Below are 21,903 nucleotides of genomic sequence, written 5' to 3'. Positions count from 1 at the left end.
TTGTTTTGTTTTCCCAAGACCAGGTTTCTCTGGGTAGCCTTGGCTGTCCTGGAACTCAATCTGAAGACCAGACTAGCCTCCAACTTGCAGAGATCTGTCTGCTTCTGCCTCCTGAGTGCTGGGATTAAAGGTGTGCATCAGATCATTTGGATTCCAGTTTCTAGAGGCTACCTGTATCCCTCCCCTGAGAATCACTAACAAGAGTAACAATTTCTCCTCCCTCTCCCCCTTCCACTCCTTTCTGACATTTCCTTTCCTCCCTTGATTTCAATCATCTTGTTGAAAAAAAAAACAAACAAAAAAAAAACCCTTGTGATTCCAGTAGGCTTTCCTGGACAGTCCAGATAATCTTGCATCAAGAGCCTTAACTTAATCTCTTGTGCTTCTATTGGCCAAGTACAGTAACACGCTTACAGGTTCCAGGGATTAGAATATGTATGTTTTAGGGAGGCAAAGAGTTTTACTACCACGTTATTTTTAGCTGCTGGTGAATAAAGATGTTAATACTATAAGCATTTATACATTTTAATAGAACACAAATCTTTAATTCTTTGGACTAAACATTCAGGAATATAATTACTGGAGTGTATGGTAATTGCATTATAAACTGCCAGCCTGCTTTCAGAAGTGGCTGTGTTTACATTCCCTCCACAGAATGTGGGCAATCCTTCAGCTCTGCACCACTGCCAGCATCTGAGGTTGTTACGGGTTTGGTTTTGAAAGCCCGATACCAATGTCTCATAGTGGTTTTAGTTTGCATAGTACTGACATGGATAATCGATCTTGAAGACCTTGTGGGCGTCAACTTTAAAAAAAAGACTTTGTGCACCCTGTCGCAGTGATTAGGAACCTCAGGTACAACATTTCTGCTAAGGAGCTTTCCTTTTGATTGCTCCCGCTGTCTGGGAGTCAGTCGTGGATCAGGTGGAGGGAGTGGAGAACTGGAAAGGGGGTGATGCGCTAAATCAAAGCGCCCGTTTCCCCTAGAACTGTGCGTAGCCTAGGCAACCGCTGCGAGGAGGCACTAAGACAGGTTGAGGCCTTGGAGGTGGCATGACCTTCCAGGCTTGTGACTCGCTTGGCCTCTTGGTCTGGCTCTTGCTGCTTCAGACGCGATTGGGCAAAGCCCGTATGGTTCCAGGGTCACCGTCTCTTTCTCCTCTCCCCTCAGAGGATGGCCTAGATGACCCGGGTGTAAACCCACAAGAGAGGCCACTCACAGGGATGCCTGAGACTTCGCTGCCCCTCAAGCCAGGAGGCAGCACGATGCCCCTTGATTCGACGCCATTTACTCCAGGTCACTCCTTTTCAACCGTGAGTCTCTTAAGGCAACCGTTTCCAACATGGATTCCACCCACTTCAGGTGAAGTTTCTGGGCCATGGCCCGCCACAGAGAACTGGCCTGGACCCAGGGGGTTGGGGCCCTGATGTAGAGGAAGATCTTAGGTCCTTGGGTGTGGAATGTGGGCTCTGAGTGGACCCAACCAATGCTTGAGATCTGAGAGGACACCACTATTCCCTGATGAGTCTTTGAGACAGACTCACACCTGCCCTGGGATTTGCGGGGTCGGAGCCTTGTTCTACAGGTTCTGAGGAGCAGGTGGTGGTGGAGCAGCAGATCGCCTTCAGCCCCTCCCCTCACTAACCTGCTCCAGCTTGTGGCCACAGAACTGCAAGGATAGTTGGTGGAAAGCCTGCGCCAGTGAGGAAGTGGCCCTGGCAAGTGAGCCTTCAGGTCAACAAGCAGCACATCTGTGGGGGCTCCCTCATCAGCAAATGGTGGGTGATGACTGCAGCCCACTGTGTATACGGGTGAGTGCCTGGGATCTGGGATTGGGCCCCTAACCAGGCATTATGGCCTGCCTCTCTTGCTATTTGAAAAAGAGGAAGAGAGAGAGAGAGAGAGAGAGAGAGAGAGAGAGAGAGAGAGAGAGACATAGAGAGAGAGACAGAGAGAGAGAGAGACAGAGAGACAGAGACAGAGAGACAGAGACAGAGAGACAGAGAGACAGAGACAGAGAGAGACAGAGAGACAGAGAAACAGAGACAGACAGAGACAGACAGAGAGACAGAGACAGAAAGAAATAGAAAGAGAGAGAAAAACTATAGAGATGGCTCATGACTGTAAACCCAGTGCTTGGAAGGATTGCTGGGAGTTAGGGGCCAGGTTGGTCTAAATAGTGAGTTTCCAGCCCAGCCTGGGCCACAGAGAAAGACACACTGTCTCAAAACCAATGGGGGTGGGTGAAAGATGGCGCTATCAGGTTTTGGGGTTTCTTTGTGTGATTTTGTTGTTTTGTTTTTAACTGAGTTTCAGTTAACCCCTGAACATTTGGATTTCTAATACATTCCCAAGTGATGCTGATCACACTTGGAGAACCATCTGGTGGTTAGGGGTCCCGGAGAGGATAGGGTTTCAACAGAGGGAGGTTGGTGACAGTCACCTTAGAAAAATGAGATCAGGCTGGGAAGTGCTTTGACTGTGTGCAGGGGAACTGTACAGACCCTTCGGGATCTCTCTGCAGCCATCTGGATTACGTAGTATGGATGGGAGAGTCTGACCTGAGGTCCAGAATGTCTGTCAAGATTCCAGTCCAAGACATCATCATTCACCAAGATTTCTCCATGATGAGAACAATTGTACATGACATTGCCCTTGTTCTGCTGGCCTTCCCTGTGAATTACAGTGTCAACATCCAGCCCGTGTGCATCCCTGAAAGGTCTTTCTTGGTACAACCTGAGACCCTATGCTGGGTGACCGGATGGGGCAAAACACTTGAACTAGGTGAGCCTAAAATAAGACTCCAGGAAGTACAGTTCAGGGATCAGACTGCTTAGTAACCTGGGATTGGTCCCCAGGCTAAAGGGAAGGACGGTAGTCAGCGTTTCTAACAGGTAGATGAGGGAGGGGAGAGAAAAGGTGGTAAGAAAGAACAACTGTTGGTGCGTTTTTATTGGCTTGTCTGGGCTTGAGGACTTAAGTACCAAACAGGGTGGATACTCACCACGGTGGATTTTAGCTCAGGGTATGATGATGTGTCTGGAAGCTAGAAGTGCCTACCTTGGTAGGGAGGGACTTGCTTGTAGAAAAGCAAAGGCCAGGCAAATCAGTGAGTCTATAAGGCAGAGGTTCTTAGCCTGTGGGTCTTGACCCCTCTGGGGATCAGATGACCTTTTCACAGAGGTCACTTAAGATTATTGGAAAACATAGACTCATAACAGCGAAATTACAGTTAAGAAGTCATCTATTACTGGGAAGAGTTTAGACTGGTACTTTGGGGTACCACCTGTCCAAGAGGTGCAAGTAAGGATGCCTTACTGATTATCAGTAGCACAGTGAGAGCATTTCACACACCTGTCACCTCGAAGGCTGACAGGATGTCACCCTCCCTCTCTTAGGCTGTTCTTTCTACTGCTTCTTTGGTTAGGACTTTTCATCGTCTTATACTCTTGGCAGGGTTGGGTCTTGGTTTCCCTCAGCGTCAGTTGCTAATCATAGCCGATGCCGTTGAGGATACCTGTGTGTGAGCACTGTATTGAGACCCAGAGGAGATACAACTGACTCATGCCAGCCTACTTAATGTAGATCTACTCTCTCCAAAATTAACTCTGTGTAGGTTTCGCATCAAGAGTGCTTCGGGAGGTCGAGCTGAATGTTATTCGTCATGAGAAATGTAATAAGATTCTCAAGGGCATCACAGGACAAATATTTACCCTAGTCCAGGAAGGCGGAGTCTGTGGCTATAACAAGAAAGGAGGAGATGCCTGCCAGGTCAGCTCTTGGGTCCCTTACCACTCTACCCCACTATCCTTTCCTCAGATGTTCCTAAGTCCCAGACACTGGGGCCTGGGTTGTGTCCCAGATCCTCCATTTACTGTTATTCAAGCAAATGGAATGTCAGGTCAAGCCACCACAGCTCCTGGGCTAGCCTGACACGGTCCTCCAGGAGGAGACAGCTGATGACATCTGCCGTGGCTTGGGGTAGGGTGACTCAGGGAGGCAATAATACAAATTCCATGTTTTCAGTTTCCTCTGTGTGCTTGGGTAACTGACTTAGTCATTACTTCAGAAAAGGGACATTATATTGGTTTATATTCAGCTAACCTCTTTGATTAGTAGAATTTTTCATTTGTTAAAAAGCAAAATCGATTCCAAAGTCTCATAAGGCTACAGGACTAGGAGATGCCTGAGGAGTCTGGTCTGTACCAATTTCTCCAGAGCCTTACAGTGGAATTTATTGTGTTACGAGTCAATTTTGTTCCTGTCATTTGTTTCTCTCTCTCCAGGGAGATTCTGGGGGGCCCATGGTCTGCGAATTTAATAAAACATGGGTGCAGGTAGGGATCGTGAGCTGGGGCCTTGGCTGTGGTCGGATTGGATACCCTGGAATTTATACGGAAGTGAGTTACTACAGAGACTGGATCGTTAGAGAACTGAGTCGGGCTTTGTGTTGGGACTCCTCAGGCTTCCTCATCTTAAGTATGTGTCTGGTGCTTCACCTGGGCATCCTGGTGACCCTGTGATCCCCACAGCCCATGGTCCTCTTGTTTCTGAGCCTCCCACTAGGCGTCTCCTCTGACTTGGTCTCCCTGGCCAATACTTTCTTCAATTTCTACTTGGGATCATTTGCCTTAGTGGAGCATGGAAGGGAGTTTGGGGCTTGCAAAATGTCCTGCCCTGGTGATCTTTGTCACCTGCCTCAGCTACCACTGTACTAAGGCTGTGCTTTACCTGAGCGAAGGAGCGTGAACCACTTCTCAATAGACGACAATTTGGCCAGCCAAGTGAAGGGAGATAACTCATCTTCATGAGTTATCTTGGAGAAAGAACATCTGTAAAGGAGAGACTTCATCAGTATTGAGTGGGCACTAGACCTAACTGGCTATTAGTAGCTCTTACCAGAGACACTGACATACCAGTGAGATCTGTGATCAGTCACAGACAGAGGAGGTGTTTCCTGCAGAGGTCTGAGGCTGGGACTTCTACATCTGGCTCAGTTGCAGTTTGCAGGATTTTTCCAAGTTCCATGGTGGGAATCCATCTGTGAGTACAAAACTTTGCTGCACAATCCTCCTGGAAGCAACCCTGTCTGGTGCCACCTTCAACAGTTCCCTCAAGGTCACTTCCAGGGCCACCCCAAATTGTGGTGGTGCAGTTTTGGAGAGAATAGATGTTAGATGTGAACTGAATAAATATGTCTCATGTGTTCTGAAGTTTTGTTCGTCTGGAATATTTGGCTGCTTATAGCATGCTCTAAGGAGAAATGGGCCTCCCTGTATCTAGGGAAGGTATTCAATTTTTGTTAAGTCCCAGAGGAGGCCATCGGTCCCGTTTAAGTTTGGTGGGTTGTCTGAGCCCTTGAGTCCACTGCACATATTCCAGAACCCATCCGTATGTAATGTGCTTTGTTCTGGGTTCTCCTGACCTTGGAGGCCCCATGCCTGTTTCCTTCTGTCTCCACCTGTTGACATTCTGTTGCTCTGGGCCAGAGATAGCTGTCTAGCCATTATAATATATCTTCTCTTCTTCACCTCCTGAGTTCAGGAATCATCTGGTGAATGAGTGAGTGGGTGGATGAGAGGATAGGTGGGTGAGTGAATGAATGTTCATGGATTCATGTTGCCCTATTCCTTTCTCTTAGACCATTGCTCTGTCTCTATTTTCCTATCCAGGTTGCCTTGATGGGAAAGAGCCTGTGATAGAGTAGACTTGGATGCATATGTGCTGAAGAACACATCTAAAACTCTAAAACTTGTATGATTCTAAATAGGGTGTGTTCTTTGGTCTGTGAAATGGGAGGGGCTTCTAGGTATAGGGAATAAGAGTACAGCTCAAGCATTTTTGAGGAAAAGATAGAGTACACCCAGAGGAGATAGAATACCAAACACTAATACTGACATTTTTACTCTTTCTGGCAAACATCTGTGGATTGCTTTAATAAGTCAGGCACTGGTGTGGGGCTTCACATAAGAAGTGGGTCATATAGGTAGGAAGGGTTTTTTGGGAAGACCGGGGTCACAGAACATGGTAGCTGGAAACAACCTCTGTCTCTAAAAGAGATGATACAGAGAGAAGAGAAAGTGAGTGGTAGATGGCTCTCCTGAACTTCCTAGACTTCAGAGATGCAGTTAAGTTGGGTTAAGAGGGGAATAGACACAGCAATTTCCTGTGGCCAGATTTTGTGCCCCATCAAAATGAAACCAGGTTGTCTGGAGAAATGCTCGAAATGTACATGTGTGGAGTAAGAAATGCCTAATGAGAGCATAATATTTTTCATCCTCCCAAGGACTCCAGGAATCACAAGGTACTGATTAGAGGATGTACTCTGTCCAGCAAAAGATGGGGCCAGTCAAGTTTCACCAGACCTGAGGGATCTAATGTGTTTGTGATTTAACACTTTGAACTCAGTGGCCCCACAGACCAGTGTTCCTCTGTCTTCATTGTTTCCCTGTAGGTGCGTACAGAAGAGTGAATACATTTGGGTCATGTGGTACCCATGCTCCTAGCAGAGACGGAATATCTTGATGCTCTTTCTGATTCTTTTAGCTCTCTGTATAAACAAGAGTCTTCCATCACTTCAGCCACATTTCTTTCTCTTACGTATTTTTGTAGATTTTGCTGATGATTTTATGGTTTTAAAGGGTCCAACCACATTTTTGAAATGTTGCTTAGCATGGAAAGACTACTTTTTATGGATGACTTGAATTAATAAATCCCTAGGAGACTGGTGAAGCAAATCTTAGGTATGTCTCTGAGGGAAAAAATCCTGAAAAGATTAGATTATGAGGACCAGGAATTTATCTTAAGATAATGACATTTGGAGGTGGAGAAAGGTAGGCCCTACCTGGAAGAGATATGTCATGGAGGATGTGTCCATGAGAACCATATCTTTCCCTACTGCCCTCTTATGTTCCCAGTGTTTGCTGCACACTGCCCTAATGTGAGCTGCTACAACACACCTTTTCCACCATCTAAGGTCAAACACCCACCCCCCAAAAAAATGTAAGCCAACATTAATCCCTCACCTTGAATTATCTCTCCCAGGTATTTGTTCACAGCAGTGACGACTCTGACTACCACGGTTCTTAATTGTGAGATATGATGGGTCTTAGTAAAGAAAAAATAATTTATTTGAACACTGTATTTAGAGTCCTGCTGGCTGTGAATCCAGCCATTTGACAGAGTGTATACAACCACATAGTACAGAGAGGCACAAACACAGACTGTTGACTAGGACGGTTGGTTGATAAAGCTTATTGGGACCCAAGCCTGTCTTTCTCCTAGGAGTCGTGAACTGGTCAGTGTTCACAGTGGGGGTATGAAGAATGGTTCATGTGGATGACAACACTCAACTGTGTATCTCAGTAACTGTACAGGTGACTCGGGCAATTCTTGCTGCTCCAGTGGGAGTACAGGTCTGGAGAACTTCAGTGTGGCAGCCCTACCGGGACAGTGATACCCTCAGTGGTCTTTTCTGTGGTGAATGGTTACCTGGGGGCACAGAGAAGGATGTCTCTGTTTCCCCATAAAGGGTTCTCCTCTTGCAGCAACTGGCCTTAGGACAGTGTTCTGAGCAGATGGAAGCAGAGGAGGAACCTGCTTTCAGAGGTTGATCAGCCTAGCATAGCTTCTGCCACATTCTGTTGATCCAGTCCACCAGAGCGGGTCAGGGGTGGACCTCTTTGGTAGAGTTTGCCTAGTAGGCATTAAGCTCTTAGTCTGATCCCTGATAACACCTAAAACTGGGTGGAGTCGTGCACAGTGGGAATCTCAGCACTTGGATAGTGGAGGCAGGAGGATCAGAAATAAGCTTATCCTTGGCAAACTGGAGGCCAACTAGAGATCTGCCTCAAAAAAAGCCAACAAGTCTTAATGCCAAATCAAACTTTAATGACAGCACTGAAAGGAATTTGGTCTCTCTCTCCCTCTCTCTCTCTCTCTCTCTCTCTCTCTCTCTCTTTCTGAGACAGGATCTCACTATGTATAACCCTGGCTGGCTTGAAGCTCACTATGAAGATCAGACACATTGGTGTTCACAGAGATCTGCCTGTCTCTGCTTCCTGAGAGGCTCCACTAAAGGCCTGTGCCTGGCTAATTTAATTTCTTGATGGGTGGAGATGCAACATGCTCTGTCCAGGTTTTCTAATCTACCACAGCAAAGATAATAAAAACAAATTCTTTAACACCTCTAAAATGAACTAACTTCTAATATTCTTCCTATCTATCTATCTATCTATCTATCTATCTATCTATCTATCTATCTATCATCTCCTTCCCTCTTGCTCTCTCTTTTCCCTTTCTGAAGTAGAGGACATCAAACCCAAAGTCTTGCACTAAGCAACGACTCTCCATTAAGCTTCATCCTTCGTCTCCTTCTCCAAAATCTTGATCAGACTTTCCCAGCTGGTGACTGAAAATGAACAGATTGGAATTATGAGACAGCATTGCCAATCCAAATGAACTAGTGTGTCTAGGTGTACTGTCCATGTTGTCACAAAAGGAGGCCATCTAACATTATGTCTCTCAGGGATAGAATACAGCACTAATTCTCTTGTTGACAAAAGAACTGAACCTAAGTCCAACTGGAGATAAGTAAGAAAGCAAACAAGCAGCCAGGCAGTGGTGGCGCACATCTTTGATCCCAGCCCTTGGGAGATAGAGGCAGGCAGATTTCTGAGTTCGAGGCCAGCCTGGCCTACAGAGTGAGTTCCAGGACAGCCAGGACTACACAGAGAATCCTTGTCTCAAAAAAAAAAAAATTGAACAGGAGGCAGGGTGTTTATCGGGTTTCTTGAGGGGCTGAGCTTTCTAGGGTGTCCTGGGATTGGTGGGATTTTTGTGGCCTAACCTTAGGCTTTTTACTCTATAGGGCAGAACTTTGGCTGCTTGCATCTAGAGGGATTGGGTCCAGAAATTAATGTCGTTAGAGTGTTCTGTGGGCAGAGCCTGCTCATTGGAGGTCCTCAGGGGAGGGGCTTGGATAGCCCAAGACTGACCTCAGATTTGTGCCAACTTTCCTGTCTCAGCTTTCTGAGCTCTGGGATTGTGGGTGTTTTGGGTGGTCTGAGTACATGTATGTCTGTGTACCACTTGCATGCAGTGCCTGAAGAGGCAGGAAGGAGGCATCAGATCCCTGGAACTGGAATTGCAGATGGTTGTGAGTCACCATGGTGCTACAAACCAATCTCAGGTCTTCTGGAAGAGCAGTGAGTGCTCGTAACTGCTAAGCCATCTCTCTAGCCCCCTCTCCTCTGATTTCCTATGCACACTATATCATCTACAGATTTTTTTTAAATTTAAGATTTTAGAACATTTTTAATGTGTAATTTGCTTGCATGTAAGTGCACCATGTGTTCAAAAGTGCTCACAAAGACCAGAAGAAACATCAGATCCCCTGGGACTGGAGTTAGAGATAGTTGTGAGCCACTATGGAAGTGCTAAGTCCTCTGCAAGAGTTACAATTGCTCCTAACCACTGAGCCGCCTCTCCAGTCCCTGGATATGTGGTTGTAATCTTTTTTCCCCCAGTATGGGTGCCCTTTCCTTCCTCCTTTCCTCTTACACTAATACACAGATGCTTCAGTTCATGAAGACTAGGGTCTTTTAGAGAGAGAGAGAGAGAGAGAGAGAGAGAGAGAGAGAGAGAGAGAGAGAAAGGAGATACACACACAGACACACACACACACACACACACACATATATATCCACTGAGCCATCTCGATAGCTCAAAGTTTTGTTTTTCTTAAAACGCTTTTTAAAAATCAGGGTAACACTGGTTTTATAGAATTGTTTTGGAAAATATTCATTGTTCTTTAATTATTGTGAGAAAGTTTGTATAGAATTTTTTTTCCCTTAAATGTTTGCTAGAAGTAACCAATGTAGTCCTTTCTAAGCAGTAAGGGTGCATGTGTGTGTGTGTGTGTGTGTGTGTGTGTGTGTGTGTGTATTCCATGTTATCTGTTTTTCTTTTTAAAGTTGTGTAAAGGCATTAACATAATCTTTTTTAAAGGTTTATTTTTATTTATGTCTATGTATGAGTATCTGCAGAAGCCAGAAGAGGGTGTCAGATCTCCCAGAACTAGAGTTAAAGGCAGATGTGGACTGTTTGACAAGGGTACTGGGAACCAAATGAGGGTCTTTGGAAGGGCAGCAAGTGCTCTTAACCACTGAAACATCTCTCCATCCCTCATGCTCTAATCTCGAGAGGCCACCTTTAATAAGATAAGTAATACTTCGCTGCGGTTCCTTTTTTAAAAATCTTTTATTCTTTGAAAATTTCACACACATATTCTGTGTATCTTGATCCTTCTTCCCCGGAAAGTTCCCTAACCACTTTCATGCCATGTTCTCCCTCCCTCCCTCCCTCCTCCCCTCTCTCCCTCCCTCCCTCAATCCCTCCCTCCCTCCCTTGCTTTCTTCCTTTTTACTAGTCACCCCCTGGGTTCAGTGGGTGCAGCCACATCCACAGTGAGCTCATGAGTTCATGGCCTTTTGGGGTGTCAAGTCCTTTTTACTTGCATTTATTTATTTTTGGGTGTGTGAAGACAAGATGTGCCCTTTCCTGTTCCTTTTTTTGGCTTCTTCATGTTTGTAGTACAAGTTTGGCAGACAAACTCTCTGTAGGCTCTGCCCTCACCGACCTGTCCACGAAGCTGCCCTTCCTCTTCAGCATCTTGGCGGCTTGTGCAGATGCTGCCGCCACAGCTTGAGACTCTTCGTGAAGCTGCCTATCATGGTACACACCTTTAATCCCAGCGCCTAGGAGGCAGGGGCAGATATCTATGAGTTCGAGGCTACCCTGGTCTACAGAGCAAGTTCCAGGTCAGCCAGAGCTACAGAGAAACCCTGTCTCAATTGAACAAACAAACAAAAAACAAAAACAAACAAACGAAAACCAACCTTAGACTCTCCTGTATTGGGGTGTATTGCTTTTGTTGCTACTGATTGGTTAATGACTTCTATACCATATTCCCAACCCATGTTCACATATGGGCTGCCTGTATAGTCAGTGTCATCCTCAGGAAGGGATGTCTCTTTAACCCTCTAGGATAGGAGCCGATTCCTCCTTCCCAGTCTGACTGGGCTGTGCTTTGATCTCACAGGCAGGTTTGGAGAGTTCTGGTACCAGAAGCAGTGTGTGGGAACTGCCATTGGATTCTAAGATTCTTCTCACTGTGGCCACCATGTCAGGAAGCCCTTGTTTTGGAGATCCTGTGGGGGCTGGAAACACAGGAGTTAAGGGATCTGGAATTTCTGTGAATCCCAGGTTATTCCTCAATGCCAGGGCCTCAGGGCTTTCGGCATCTCTCAGAATCCTCCTTGGGCCTGTAAGTCCTATGTGAGGAAGAGCAGACACCAATACGAACTGACTGTCCCAACAGCAACAGCACCACCAAAACCATCAATCAAAACCATCAATCAACACCATCACCATGGCCACCCCAATCCCAGCCAAGCACTGTGTGGCCATATCCTCTTCAAACTCCAGTAGGGATGGGGCACCTCAGAGGATCATGGCAGCGATATTTTGGCTTGTAAAATGTCCTGGCCTGGAGCTGTGGTACTTCAGCCCCCTGGAGTACTAGAACCTCTGCTCCACCTGGAGTAGAGGAACAAGAACCAATCCAAGACAGAAGTTATTAGAAAGACTCTAGTTAAGGAGCGTGGTGGTTGGGTGGAACCTCTCTCTAAAGGGATGATGCAGAGAGAGGAGGAGGTGGGGGTCAGACAGTGAGTTTACTGAACACACTAGACTTTTACAAAAAGTGAAACAAAACCTACACATGGTGCTTACAGTTTCTGGTCATAAAGGCCAGGAGATCCAGCTATCAGTGACCATTTCTAGTGGCCAGATTTGGTGGTCTTAGAATGCCATTTTCCCCAGGCTTGCCCAGAGAGAAGGCTTGAAAGAAATCTATAGGTGTGAATAGGAAATGCCTAAAAGGAATTTGAGATTTCCCATCATTCTAGACAGCAAGTTCACTATTAAAGACCACAGGGGTCGGGGCTGGAGAGATGGCTCAGAGGTTAAGAACCTAGGTTCAATTCTCAGCACCCACATGGTGCTGAGAATAACATAATATCATAAATATCCTTAAAAATCCAGTCCTAGGAGATCTGATGAACTCTTTTGACCTCTATGGGTCCATGCAGCCAAAATACGAGAGAGAGAGAGAGAGAGAGAGAGAGAGAGAGAGAGAGAGAGAGAGAGAGACCCAGCCCTTTACTTCTGGTCAGGCTTGGAAGGGCCTCTGGTAAAACCAGCAGAGACCTTCTCAGCCACAGCTGCTTGTAGCTCAGCTCCTCTGAACCTCCAATCCTGCTTCATTGGCTCTTATGCGGCATCTCGCAGTGACACCGTACTTCTCCTCAACCCACCGTGCTCATTGCCCTCAAGACGGCTTCCAGGAACCATGCTTGGCAAAACGGAATAATACGAGTGTGAGGAAGAGTTTGAGGGGTCCATTGCTGGTAACATCCCAAATTTTATGGCTTCACGCAGTGCAGAGCTCTTCCCTACTCGACATTTCATCCTAGAGACTCAGAGCAATGAAGCATCTGATACGCATGCGCCTCCACACAGAGTGGCAGAGCATCTGGTACGCATGCGCCTCGAAAAAGCTGACTAGCACGATGATTTCTCAGCTTCCTTCAGGTCTTATTTAAACAAGTGTTTAGCACCCCATTTTTCTTACATATTTGTGGATTTTGCTGGAATTTTTTCCACCAATTTGAAAGAACCGCAACAATAATCTGAACCGCTGCTTAGCATTCCTAAGTGAAGAAAGCCATGATGTACATCGTGGAGAAGAGTTTTCTCGGAGCAGGTTTCCTTAAGCACAGATTAGAAGTGCCACGGGCCGGAGTGTGGTCAACTAGCAGAGTGGATGTAGGAGCTGTCTTTACAGAGTAACGCACTTAGAAATGGAGACCAGCCGGCCGAGAATACTGTAAGCATACTCGCGGAGTGTAAGCCTGGATTTCCAACAGGAGCAATGGTTCAGTATTTGCTAACAACGCTTATGATGTCTTTATAAAGCATAATGCCGTGTACTGGATGGTGTTGAGGTTTTTTGTTTTGTTTTTGTTTGGGGGGAGGGGAGACACTCATCCGCCAACAGAACCAAGCTCTCAGGACAGTCTACATGACTGAAGTTAGAAGCAAGTCACAAGGCCAATAAGGATGGGGGAATGAATTCCACTCTATTTATTATTTGAGGCGAGGTCTTACTTTTTAGCACCAGGAAGCCCAGGCAGAACTTAAGCAGGCTGTTTTACTGCCTCTCACACCTGATTGTTGGCATTACAGTGTGTGCTACCACTCCTGGATGAATGAATTTCATGTCTTGGTGGGTAAAGGTCCAAAATATTTTGTGGCTGGGTTTTCTAATCCACCACAGCAGGAATGATAGATGCAATTCTTTAAAACCTGTAAAGCGTGTTAATATCCAAACTCTTGATAAAACATTCCCAGCTGTCAAATGAAAGAAAAATGGTATAATTATGAGATCACTATTTTCAATCCCCCAAGGGATTAGTGTTTCTAGGCAAAATCATCAAACCATTCCTAAAGTCACAAAAGAACCATGTGGCGGGGCTGGAGAGAAGGCTCAGCCGTTAAGAGCTGGCTGCTCTTGCAGAGGATCTTGGTTCAGGTCCCGGGACCCATATGGCATCCTCAACTCTAGTTCCAGGGAGTCTAGTGCTCTCTTCCGGCCTCTATGGGCACCAAGCACACATGCTGTGCACTCACATACCTGCAGGCAAAACATTCATATACATAAAATTAAAAAAATATATTAAAAAAGGAAAGCACGTAGACATTGTGTGTCTCCAAAAAGAATATAACACCTGGCTAGTTAACAAAGGGCCAGGACCCGGATCTCACTGTGAACTTGCAGGAAATAGAGAAGGAGGAAGACTAAGACTGAGTCAGATTCAAAGAATCTAAGACTGCAGGAGATTTCTGCACATGAGTGAGTGATAGAAGGAGGAAACACAGTCTTGAGCATCTCTTAACGATATAGTAAGTGGAAGAAAAAAAGCCTTTCCAGACTCAAGCACAGCATGTGGGAAAGCATGTCTGGGGCTGGGTACTACAGAACACGGGAGTGGCTGATTACATGAAAGGAAGATGGAAGAATGCTAGAGAACAGCCTCTTGTTGTGTCTTGGAAGGCACATGGAGGGGCTTCTGAACCACTGGCACAATCCTGTGTCTTGACCTGAATTGTAGCTATGCATTGCTGCTGTACATTGATTACCAGAGCTGTGTATTTCTGACGTTTGGGGGATGGGCTTTATTTTACCACCAGAGATTAAAGGGGAAATTGCCAGATTATTTTGTATGACATATGTTGTCTGGGACTGGGGTAGGCTTTTAATTAAATTTTTAAAATATTATTTTTAAATTCATCTGTGTGAGAGCTCTCTTTCTCTGTGTGTGTGTGTGTGTGCTCGTGCGTGTGCACGTGCGCACCTGGGGCTCATAGAGGTCAGAAGAGAGACGAAATCCCCTGGAACTGGAGTTACGAGTTGTTGTGAGCCACCATGTGGGTGCTGGAAACTGAATCCGGGTCTAGCAGCAAGTGCTCCAGCCCCCTTTTTATCTAATATTGATAAGATCTAGTATGCCTTCAAAGTCCCTAAGACAGTGCTACCCAGCTAGCTTTTGAGTGGATGACTGAGGCAGCCGACATCTTGAGGCGTAACTCTGGACCTACGCGCACACAGCCGTCCTGCCCACACAAAGGCACCTGCGCGAGACACTACTGGACGGTGGGGGCGGGGGAGTACCAGGAGAGGGATTGCCTGAATCCAAGGCTTGGATGGGTGGCTTCTGTAGGGGATACAGGGGCGGCTTCCTAGCCTTCCTGGTCTGGCTTCAGCTTCTTCAGCCTCTGTTCAGTGAGGCCTTAGCTGGGGACAGGGGTCCTGGTGGGAGAGTGGGGGAGGTGTGGCTTCATGGAACTTGGCTTGGGCGGGAGTGGCCATGGTGATGGTGTTGGCGTTGGTGACAGTGCTGGTGCTGTAGGGACAGTCAGCCCAGAAGCCAGCAGCTGCACCGGCACAGGTGTTGCTCACGCTGAGCTTTTCCTGTTGGTCCCTTCCTCAGGTGGTACTTACAAACCCAGGGAGGATTCCGGAGTGATATACAGGCCCCGGAGGCTCCGGAGGCCCCGGAGTAATCCAGAGGCCCCGGCACAGCAGAGCCTCTTGAAACCCCTGAGTATTTCGCATCCTTCAGTAGTTCCGGTGTCTCTAGACCGGACTGAGACTCTAGGATCAGGGCCTCCTTCAGCCACCACAACCAAAATTATCTTGGAATCCAGGAGGAGCTCTCTAGGAGGACCGTTTTCTCCAGGTACGACAGCTGGTGCCAGGCCTGTCTGGGAGGTCAAAGGGCAACCCAGTCGGGAGGTCAGCTCGTGTCCTTGGAGGAGTGGAGAGACAGTCCCTTTCTGAGAATGAATGACCTTGACTGTGTGTGGAATGGGATGGAGGTGTGGAGTAGTGGCATCACTTTTAATTTCTCTTTAGACACTTGCGGCCATAGAATTATGGAGATAAATCATGGAAGTTTAACTGCAGGGAGGAAGTGGCCTTGGCAGGTGAGCCTGCAGAGTAAAAATGAACATGTATGTGGAGGCTCCCTCATCAGCGACCAATGGGTGTTGACTGCAGCCCACTGCATATATGAGTGAGTATTTGGGGACTTGATTTAGGGTGTCCTGTCCCCCATCTTTTAATATTTTTTTCATCCAAAAAGAAAAGAAAGAAAAGAATTTTTCTCTTTATCTGTAAAAGGAGTGACGACCCAAGGATTTCTATCCAGTCTCATGCAATACCTGAGTATCATCTGTTTATCAGGTTTCCAGGTTACACTGGTCTAGAAACCACACTAGGTGTGGTTGGGGGTCCTGGAGAAAGGGGTGTGGTTTGGAGGGAGGAAGTGGGCTGATGCCTGGCATGGGATATGAGGCTAGGCTTAGAAGCATGCATCACGTGTAGAGCGAGTGTGTAAACCCTTCAAGATCTCTGTAACAGTCGAGAGCCTTCCTTGCAGGCGGGAGGAGTACATGGTGATGCTGGGTGACAACGTGTTGCATTCTGAATCTGAAAATGTGACCCTGGTCCCAGTCCGAGACATCATTTACCCTTACGACTTTGACATTCAGACCATGAAGGGTGACATTGCCCTGGTTCTGCTGTACTTCCCTGTGAATTACTCCTCGCTCATCCAGCCCGTGTGTCTTCCCAGAAAGCCCTTCCAAGTGAAAAATGGGACAGTATGCTGGGTGACCGGCTGGGGCCAACAGAATGAAACTGGTGAGTCTGTCTGGCAGGATGCAGAAGTGGGATGGCCTGGTGATCTGGGTCTGGTCTGCAGGGGAAGGGGTGAGTTTCTAGCTGGCTGACAGGGAAGGAGGTCGGAGAACAGACTGACAGCGAGTACATCACAACTGTGATAGGAGTTTTTTGAGTGACAGGAGTGATGGCCTTTGTCAAAATTAAATTTGGCTTGGGGTAACGTGATGCTGACCAATCTGAAATGTTCTTCCTCCAAAGGTTGAGCTCCTGACTGCTGGCCTGAGCTAGAGCAGCGTTGTTAGAGAGGGTTGTCTTAGACTTTCTACACTGCTATGGCACCACCTGTCTGAAGTCTATGGTCCCATTATAGAAAACAAAGGTGCTATACTGGTGCCCAGTAGCCACGACCCTTTTACCATAAAGATTTTGACAGATACTCGGTTGTCATTTTCTGGCTGGCAAGACTTTTCTTGTCAGTTTCCTAAGGGACAGGTCTCCAGTGCACAGCCTGTCTGCCTTTAATGGACCAAGTGTGTATTCACACTCTCAGTGGCAGCCGGAGAGGATGATGATGGCTCCTGCCCGTCTTCTGGAATAGATCCTAAATTGTCTTTCTATCGATGCAGAGTTTGTATCAGTTCTCCTTCAGGAGGTTCAGCAAAGCATTCTTCTCCAGAAGCACTGTAATCAGCTGTTCCAGAGACTGTTGGGAACATCGAAAAACCTGGTGATTAAAGGAATGATCTGTGGTCAGCAAGACTTGGGACAGAGTCCTTGTTGGGTCAGTTTATGGGGCCCTTAAAGGCTATATGGTTTGGTTGTCACCTCAAAGGTTTGAGTTGTCCACCAACTTTTTAGCCCTATATAGCCCTGGTACTCACTATGTAAACCAGGCTGGCCTTGAACTCATAGAGATCCTTCTGCCTCTACCTCCTGACATTGGGATTGAAGGTGTGAGCCACTGTGCCTGGCTGCTACATGCTGCATAAAGGTTAAGGTTTATGGAGTGAATTCTCATGTTTCTTATGAGTTGGCCTGGCCTGGTCCTCCTAAAAGGGTTAGCCTTTCCTACTAGGGACCTTGCTAAAGCATTTTAATCGGGGGAGGGGGGTGATAATGCAAGCAGTGCTTTCCACTAAGATTTATGTAAATATGCAAATGTGAACATTTGACCTATATTGCCTTTGTTGACCCACATCACACCCTTGCAGCATAGACATTGTAAATCTCTGGAAGGCAAAATGCAAGGAGAGAAACTGGAGATGTTTCTACCTCTGGGATCCCCAGGTCCATTTCTTCCCTCCGAATAGTCTGCACCCTTGAGACGGGGGTTTTGGGCTAATCATGGGTACAAATTTGAATTTCTTGGGAAGGAGAGAGTACTGTTGTTGTGATGAAGCACAGGCATGCTTAAGAGTTCAGAAGTCTTATGATGAAGAAAGTTTCGTATGTGTTTGGAGCTGTGGGATAAGAAATGTGGCCATACAAGTGGTCAGAGCTGGAATATATGCAGCCTGGAGGGCTAAGTCAAATTTCTAGACTGGCCCAGCCAGGACTGGGAGGTGAAGGTGAGTGAGTGTGGTCAGTTACCATCTAGTTAAGTGACGCCCTTAGGTGTATGGTGCCAGGACTGGAGTCTTTTCATCTTGCTCCATCATCTAGGAGTTTTAAGCAGAGTCTGAGGTGGCAGGAAGATGTGTTTGAGGTGACTGCTTGTAGGGCCTTGGGTTTAGGTTAGGGCAAAGCCATGTAGAATGGCTCTGGAAGTGGATGTTGAACACATCTCAGGCTCTTGAGGGTGATGCTGTTGACCTGTGGAGGGGGCTCCTCAATGAAGTCAGGACAGGGAGAACTTCTAAGGCAGTGGTCAGGGCTCCAATACCTCATTGCAATGATGATGCTCAAAATATTTACGTTCTTGAAGACCCAGGATTGACCTGTCTAACTAGACACTGGCCTGGTGCTGGAGTGGGCTCTGCAGGCTACATACTCTAGAAGCCAGGGCTACCACAGTTGCTGGGTTATAAGTTATGACAGGCTTAGAGGTTTATCGGACAGAATTTGGTATCTGTAGATTAGGGACTCTCAAGTTAAATTTCAATATACAACTGCTATTCTGGGCTCCACTGGCTTCGCAACTTGTGTCTGTGTGCCTGATTGCCACAGAGGGCGTATCATTGCTCAGAGAGTGCTGAAATTTTCATGGGAGCTTTTCATCGGTTAAATCTCAGTCATTAAAAGAAGCTAGGCCTGGGAGAGTCTCTGGGTGCCTGAGAAGGTCTTCCAGCACCTTGCAATGCAGTCTGCTCTCTCTTCCATCCCAACAGTTGGTTTCTTTCTCTTCTTTTTCAGGGAAATTCTGGGAACCCCCTTGTCTGTGAATCTGACAACACTTGGACCCAGGTGGGGATCATGAGCTGGGGCGTCAGCTGTGGTCAAGCTCTTGTCCCCTCAATTTACACGGACATCACTGAATACGATCAATGGGTCAGATATGTTTTAAGTCAGGCTTCCCATATGGAGTCCATGGGAGTCTTGGTCCTAACCCTGTCTCTGATGCTACACCTGGCCCTCCTGGTAGCTCTGTGACCTCCTTAGCCCCCTGTCTTCCTGAAGGTTTTGAGTCTCCCACTAGGCCTCTTCTCCAATCTCCCTTTCTGTCTCTCTGCCCTTTCTTCAAAGACTGTGGCATCGAGGTTGGGGACTGCAAAGTGCCCTGACTGGTGTCCCCATTACTTGTCCCAGACACACCCACACCTGGTGGAAGGAAGGAGGGTGAGCTGCCTGGACTAGAGGGCCAGCTTGCCTGCTAGGTGGAAAGCAATGACTCAAAACATCTTAGGGGACATCTGCCAAGAAGAGATAACATCATCAGTGGGACAGGCACTAGACTGGCTCTGTTTACATCACACAGCTTAGTGACTAATGGAAGAGAGGGAGAACGAGAAGGGAGGAAAAAGGGAATGTTGGCGAGTTCCTGTAGAGGCATGAGGCTGGGACTTTTGTATCTGGGGCTGGCAGAAATTCCCTTGTACCCACTTGGGGATCTGCCAGAGAGTGATCAGCCTCTGCTTCATAGACTTCACGAGAAGGCAATCCTGCCTGGCACCCTTCCTCAGTACCTTAGTGGTCACATCCAGGGTCACCCCAAGTTGTATTGAGGTACTGGAGAGGGGAGATTTTAAACACAAACTGAATAAATATTTAGAGAATGTCCTGTGTGTTCTGAAGCTTTGCTCACCTGGGATATTTGGCTTAGGGAACTGAACCCCCCATTTACCTAGGGAAGTTCCTCTTAGAGCACAGAAGAGCTGAGTCTTGCAGGCAGCTTTGGCAGGTAGTCAAGCTCCCTCTGAGCCTGCGCAAGAACTTTAGCACTTTTACAGCCAAGAGCAGCTCAGAGGAAGCAGGAACTAGGGACGGGATGGGGGGGGGCAGGGAGGGAGAGTGAAGATGGTACATGAGAAACAGTCTTCTCTCTTCTTGCTGTTCACGTGACTTTATTTCCAAAGGCTGTGTTCCCAAAGTCAGGAGGATTTTAAGGAAGATTCACTACACTGTATATAGCCCTTCCATCTCACACTGGGTTTGGCATCCCTAACCGATTGCTGATTTGCTAATGGGTCTCTTCCCAATCTCAGTTTGAGGCTAACCTGGGATACATGAAGTACTGTGTTAAAACAACAAAAACCCAAACCACCTCCACCCTCCAGAAACCACCAGCTAGCTCTTTATAGACTAACAATACATATTTAACTTTGCTCACTATGAGTTATTCTGTGTCGACAGGTAGCTTCCCCCCATTGTAGAGCCCTACTCTTAGCCTCATGGTCCATCCTTCACCTGTGTGACCATACCCCGAGAGCTTGCTAAAATCCATGTTACTGCCAGGAGTCATGGGAGACATTTGTAATCCTAGCACTCAAGAGGCAGAGGCAGGAGGATTACCACAAGTTCAAAGCCAGTCAGAACTACACAGAGAGGGACCTTATCTTAGGGTTTTATTGCTGTGAAGAGACACTATGACCAAGGCAACTCTTACAAAGGAAAACATTTAATTGGGGGCTGGCTTACAGTTTCAGAGGTTTAGTTTATTACCACCGTGGTGGGAAGCATGGCAGTGTGCAGGCAGGCAGGCATGATGTTGGAGGAAAGGGGAGTTCTACATCTTGATCCACAGACAGCCTAAAGAGATTGTGGTCATCAGGCAGCCAGGAAGATGCCCTGATTCCACACTGGGCAGACCTTCAGCATAGGAGACTTCAAAGCCTGCCTACACTGTGATGCACTTCCTCCAACAAGGCCACACCTACTCCAATAAGGCCACACCTCCAATAGTGCCACTCTCCATGGTCAAACGTTGAAACAACTGAATTTATGGGGGTGAAGTCTATTCAAATCACCACAGACCTTGCCTTACACACATACACACACACACACACACACTCCATATCATTGGTCTCACTAAGGGAGTCTTCAACTCTGGAAGTCTGGGCCAGGGCTTGAGAATGAAGATTTCTAGTAAGTTCCCAGGAGCTGCTGGTCCAGCTGAGTGGAGGAGGCCTAACTTTGGGAACCAAATACCCGCAGAAGGCAAACTTCTCTTGCCTGCCTCGACATTCGATTGGCATTGTTTACTTATTCAAACTCATTTAAACACCAGGCTGTGGGCCTGGAGAGATGGCTCAGTGGTTAAGAACTTCTACAGAGCCAACGTTTGATTCACAAGAACCCACATGGTGGCTTCTAACTCCGGCTCTAGGGGATCTGATGCTGCCTTCTGGCTTCTGTGGGCATCAGACACATACTGTGGTGCATAGACAAACATACAGAGAAAATACTCATACACATAAAAATATAAAATTTAAATGACAAGCTGGGTGATGGGGTCCCCAGAGTTCTGTTGGACACCTGGAATAAACAAAGGGAACAGAAAAATTTTGGTGATCACCTCCCAATCTCTGCTAGGCTCTGTAAATACAGAAAGATCATCCTTCTGTGAAAAGCCCTGTTTATGACCAAAGCCAGGCAAAAAAACAGCCAGTCCCCGTCAGTGGTAACCTCCTGTCATATTGTTGGTCTGTGGAAAAGGACAGCTGCCCTTCTTTATTCAGCATCCTGATCCCGCCTTGATTTAGTCTTAGAGCCAGTTCAGCCATTACGTTCTCAAAACCGTCTTTCCTGCCTGTATTATTTTCTTTCTTGGGCTTTCCAGGCCCCAGTCAATAGTGACTGTGAAATGCCTTGTGCAACAGACTAAGAACAAGGGTATACCCTGAGGCTGGACATCAAACTGCCAATCCCAGCCCATGGATCTTCGACCAGTTAGGCCCAGGATGCGCCGCCACGATCACAGAGCACTGAGGGTGAGTCCATAGATCTGGAATCTGGGATCTAGTCCCAGTCAAGGAATCCGAAGTCATCTTAAGGACTAGTGTGGGTCCAGATGCGGGAACTCAAAGGCCCTGAAGAGGCATGGTCAGGCTCTTGGCGCCAGGTCAGTTACGTGTCTTAGACGCCATCACGTACTGGGGTGTGGGCACGTGACAGCACGCCGGAGCTATCTCTGGCATCCATAGGGACATATTCATGG

The 21,903-nt window shown here is 47.0% G+C and overlaps 2 protein-coding genes across 2 annotated transcripts; both read left to right on the top strand.

Moving 5' to 3' along the window:
* The first annotated feature begins 1,053 nt into the window (after positions 1-1,053).
* Positions 1,054-4,524, top strand: Prss43p. The gene is made up of 5 exons (XM_028787048.1): positions 1,054-1,363; positions 1,656-1,812; positions 2,526-2,785; positions 3,618-3,772; positions 4,288-4,524. The coding sequence occupies exons 1-5, from the start codon at positions 1,054-1,056 to the stop codon at positions 4,522-4,524; spliced, it is 1,119 nt and encodes a 372-aa protein (XP_028642881.1).
* A 10,303-nt stretch (positions 4,525-14,827) lies between these two features.
* On the top strand, positions 14,828-18,899 carry LOC114638550 (serine protease 42-like). Its single transcript, XM_028787055.1, has 6 exons — positions 14,828-14,906; positions 15,115-15,363; positions 15,540-15,699; positions 16,066-16,336; positions 16,939-17,091; positions 18,663-18,899. The coding sequence occupies exons 1-6, from the start codon at positions 14,828-14,830 to the stop codon at positions 18,897-18,899; spliced, it is 1,149 nt and encodes a 382-aa protein (XP_028642888.1).
* The last annotated feature ends 3,004 nt before the right edge of the window (positions 18,900-21,903 follow it).

Source organism: Grammomys surdaster, unplaced genomic scaffold (assembly GCF_004785775.1).
Source record: "Grammomys surdaster isolate TR1022 unplaced genomic scaffold, NIH_TR_1.0 125606, whole genome shotgun sequence".
NCBI lineage: Eukaryota > Metazoa > Chordata > Mammalia > Rodentia > Muridae > Grammomys > Grammomys surdaster.
This window is presented reverse-complemented; position numbering and strand designations above follow the sequence as displayed.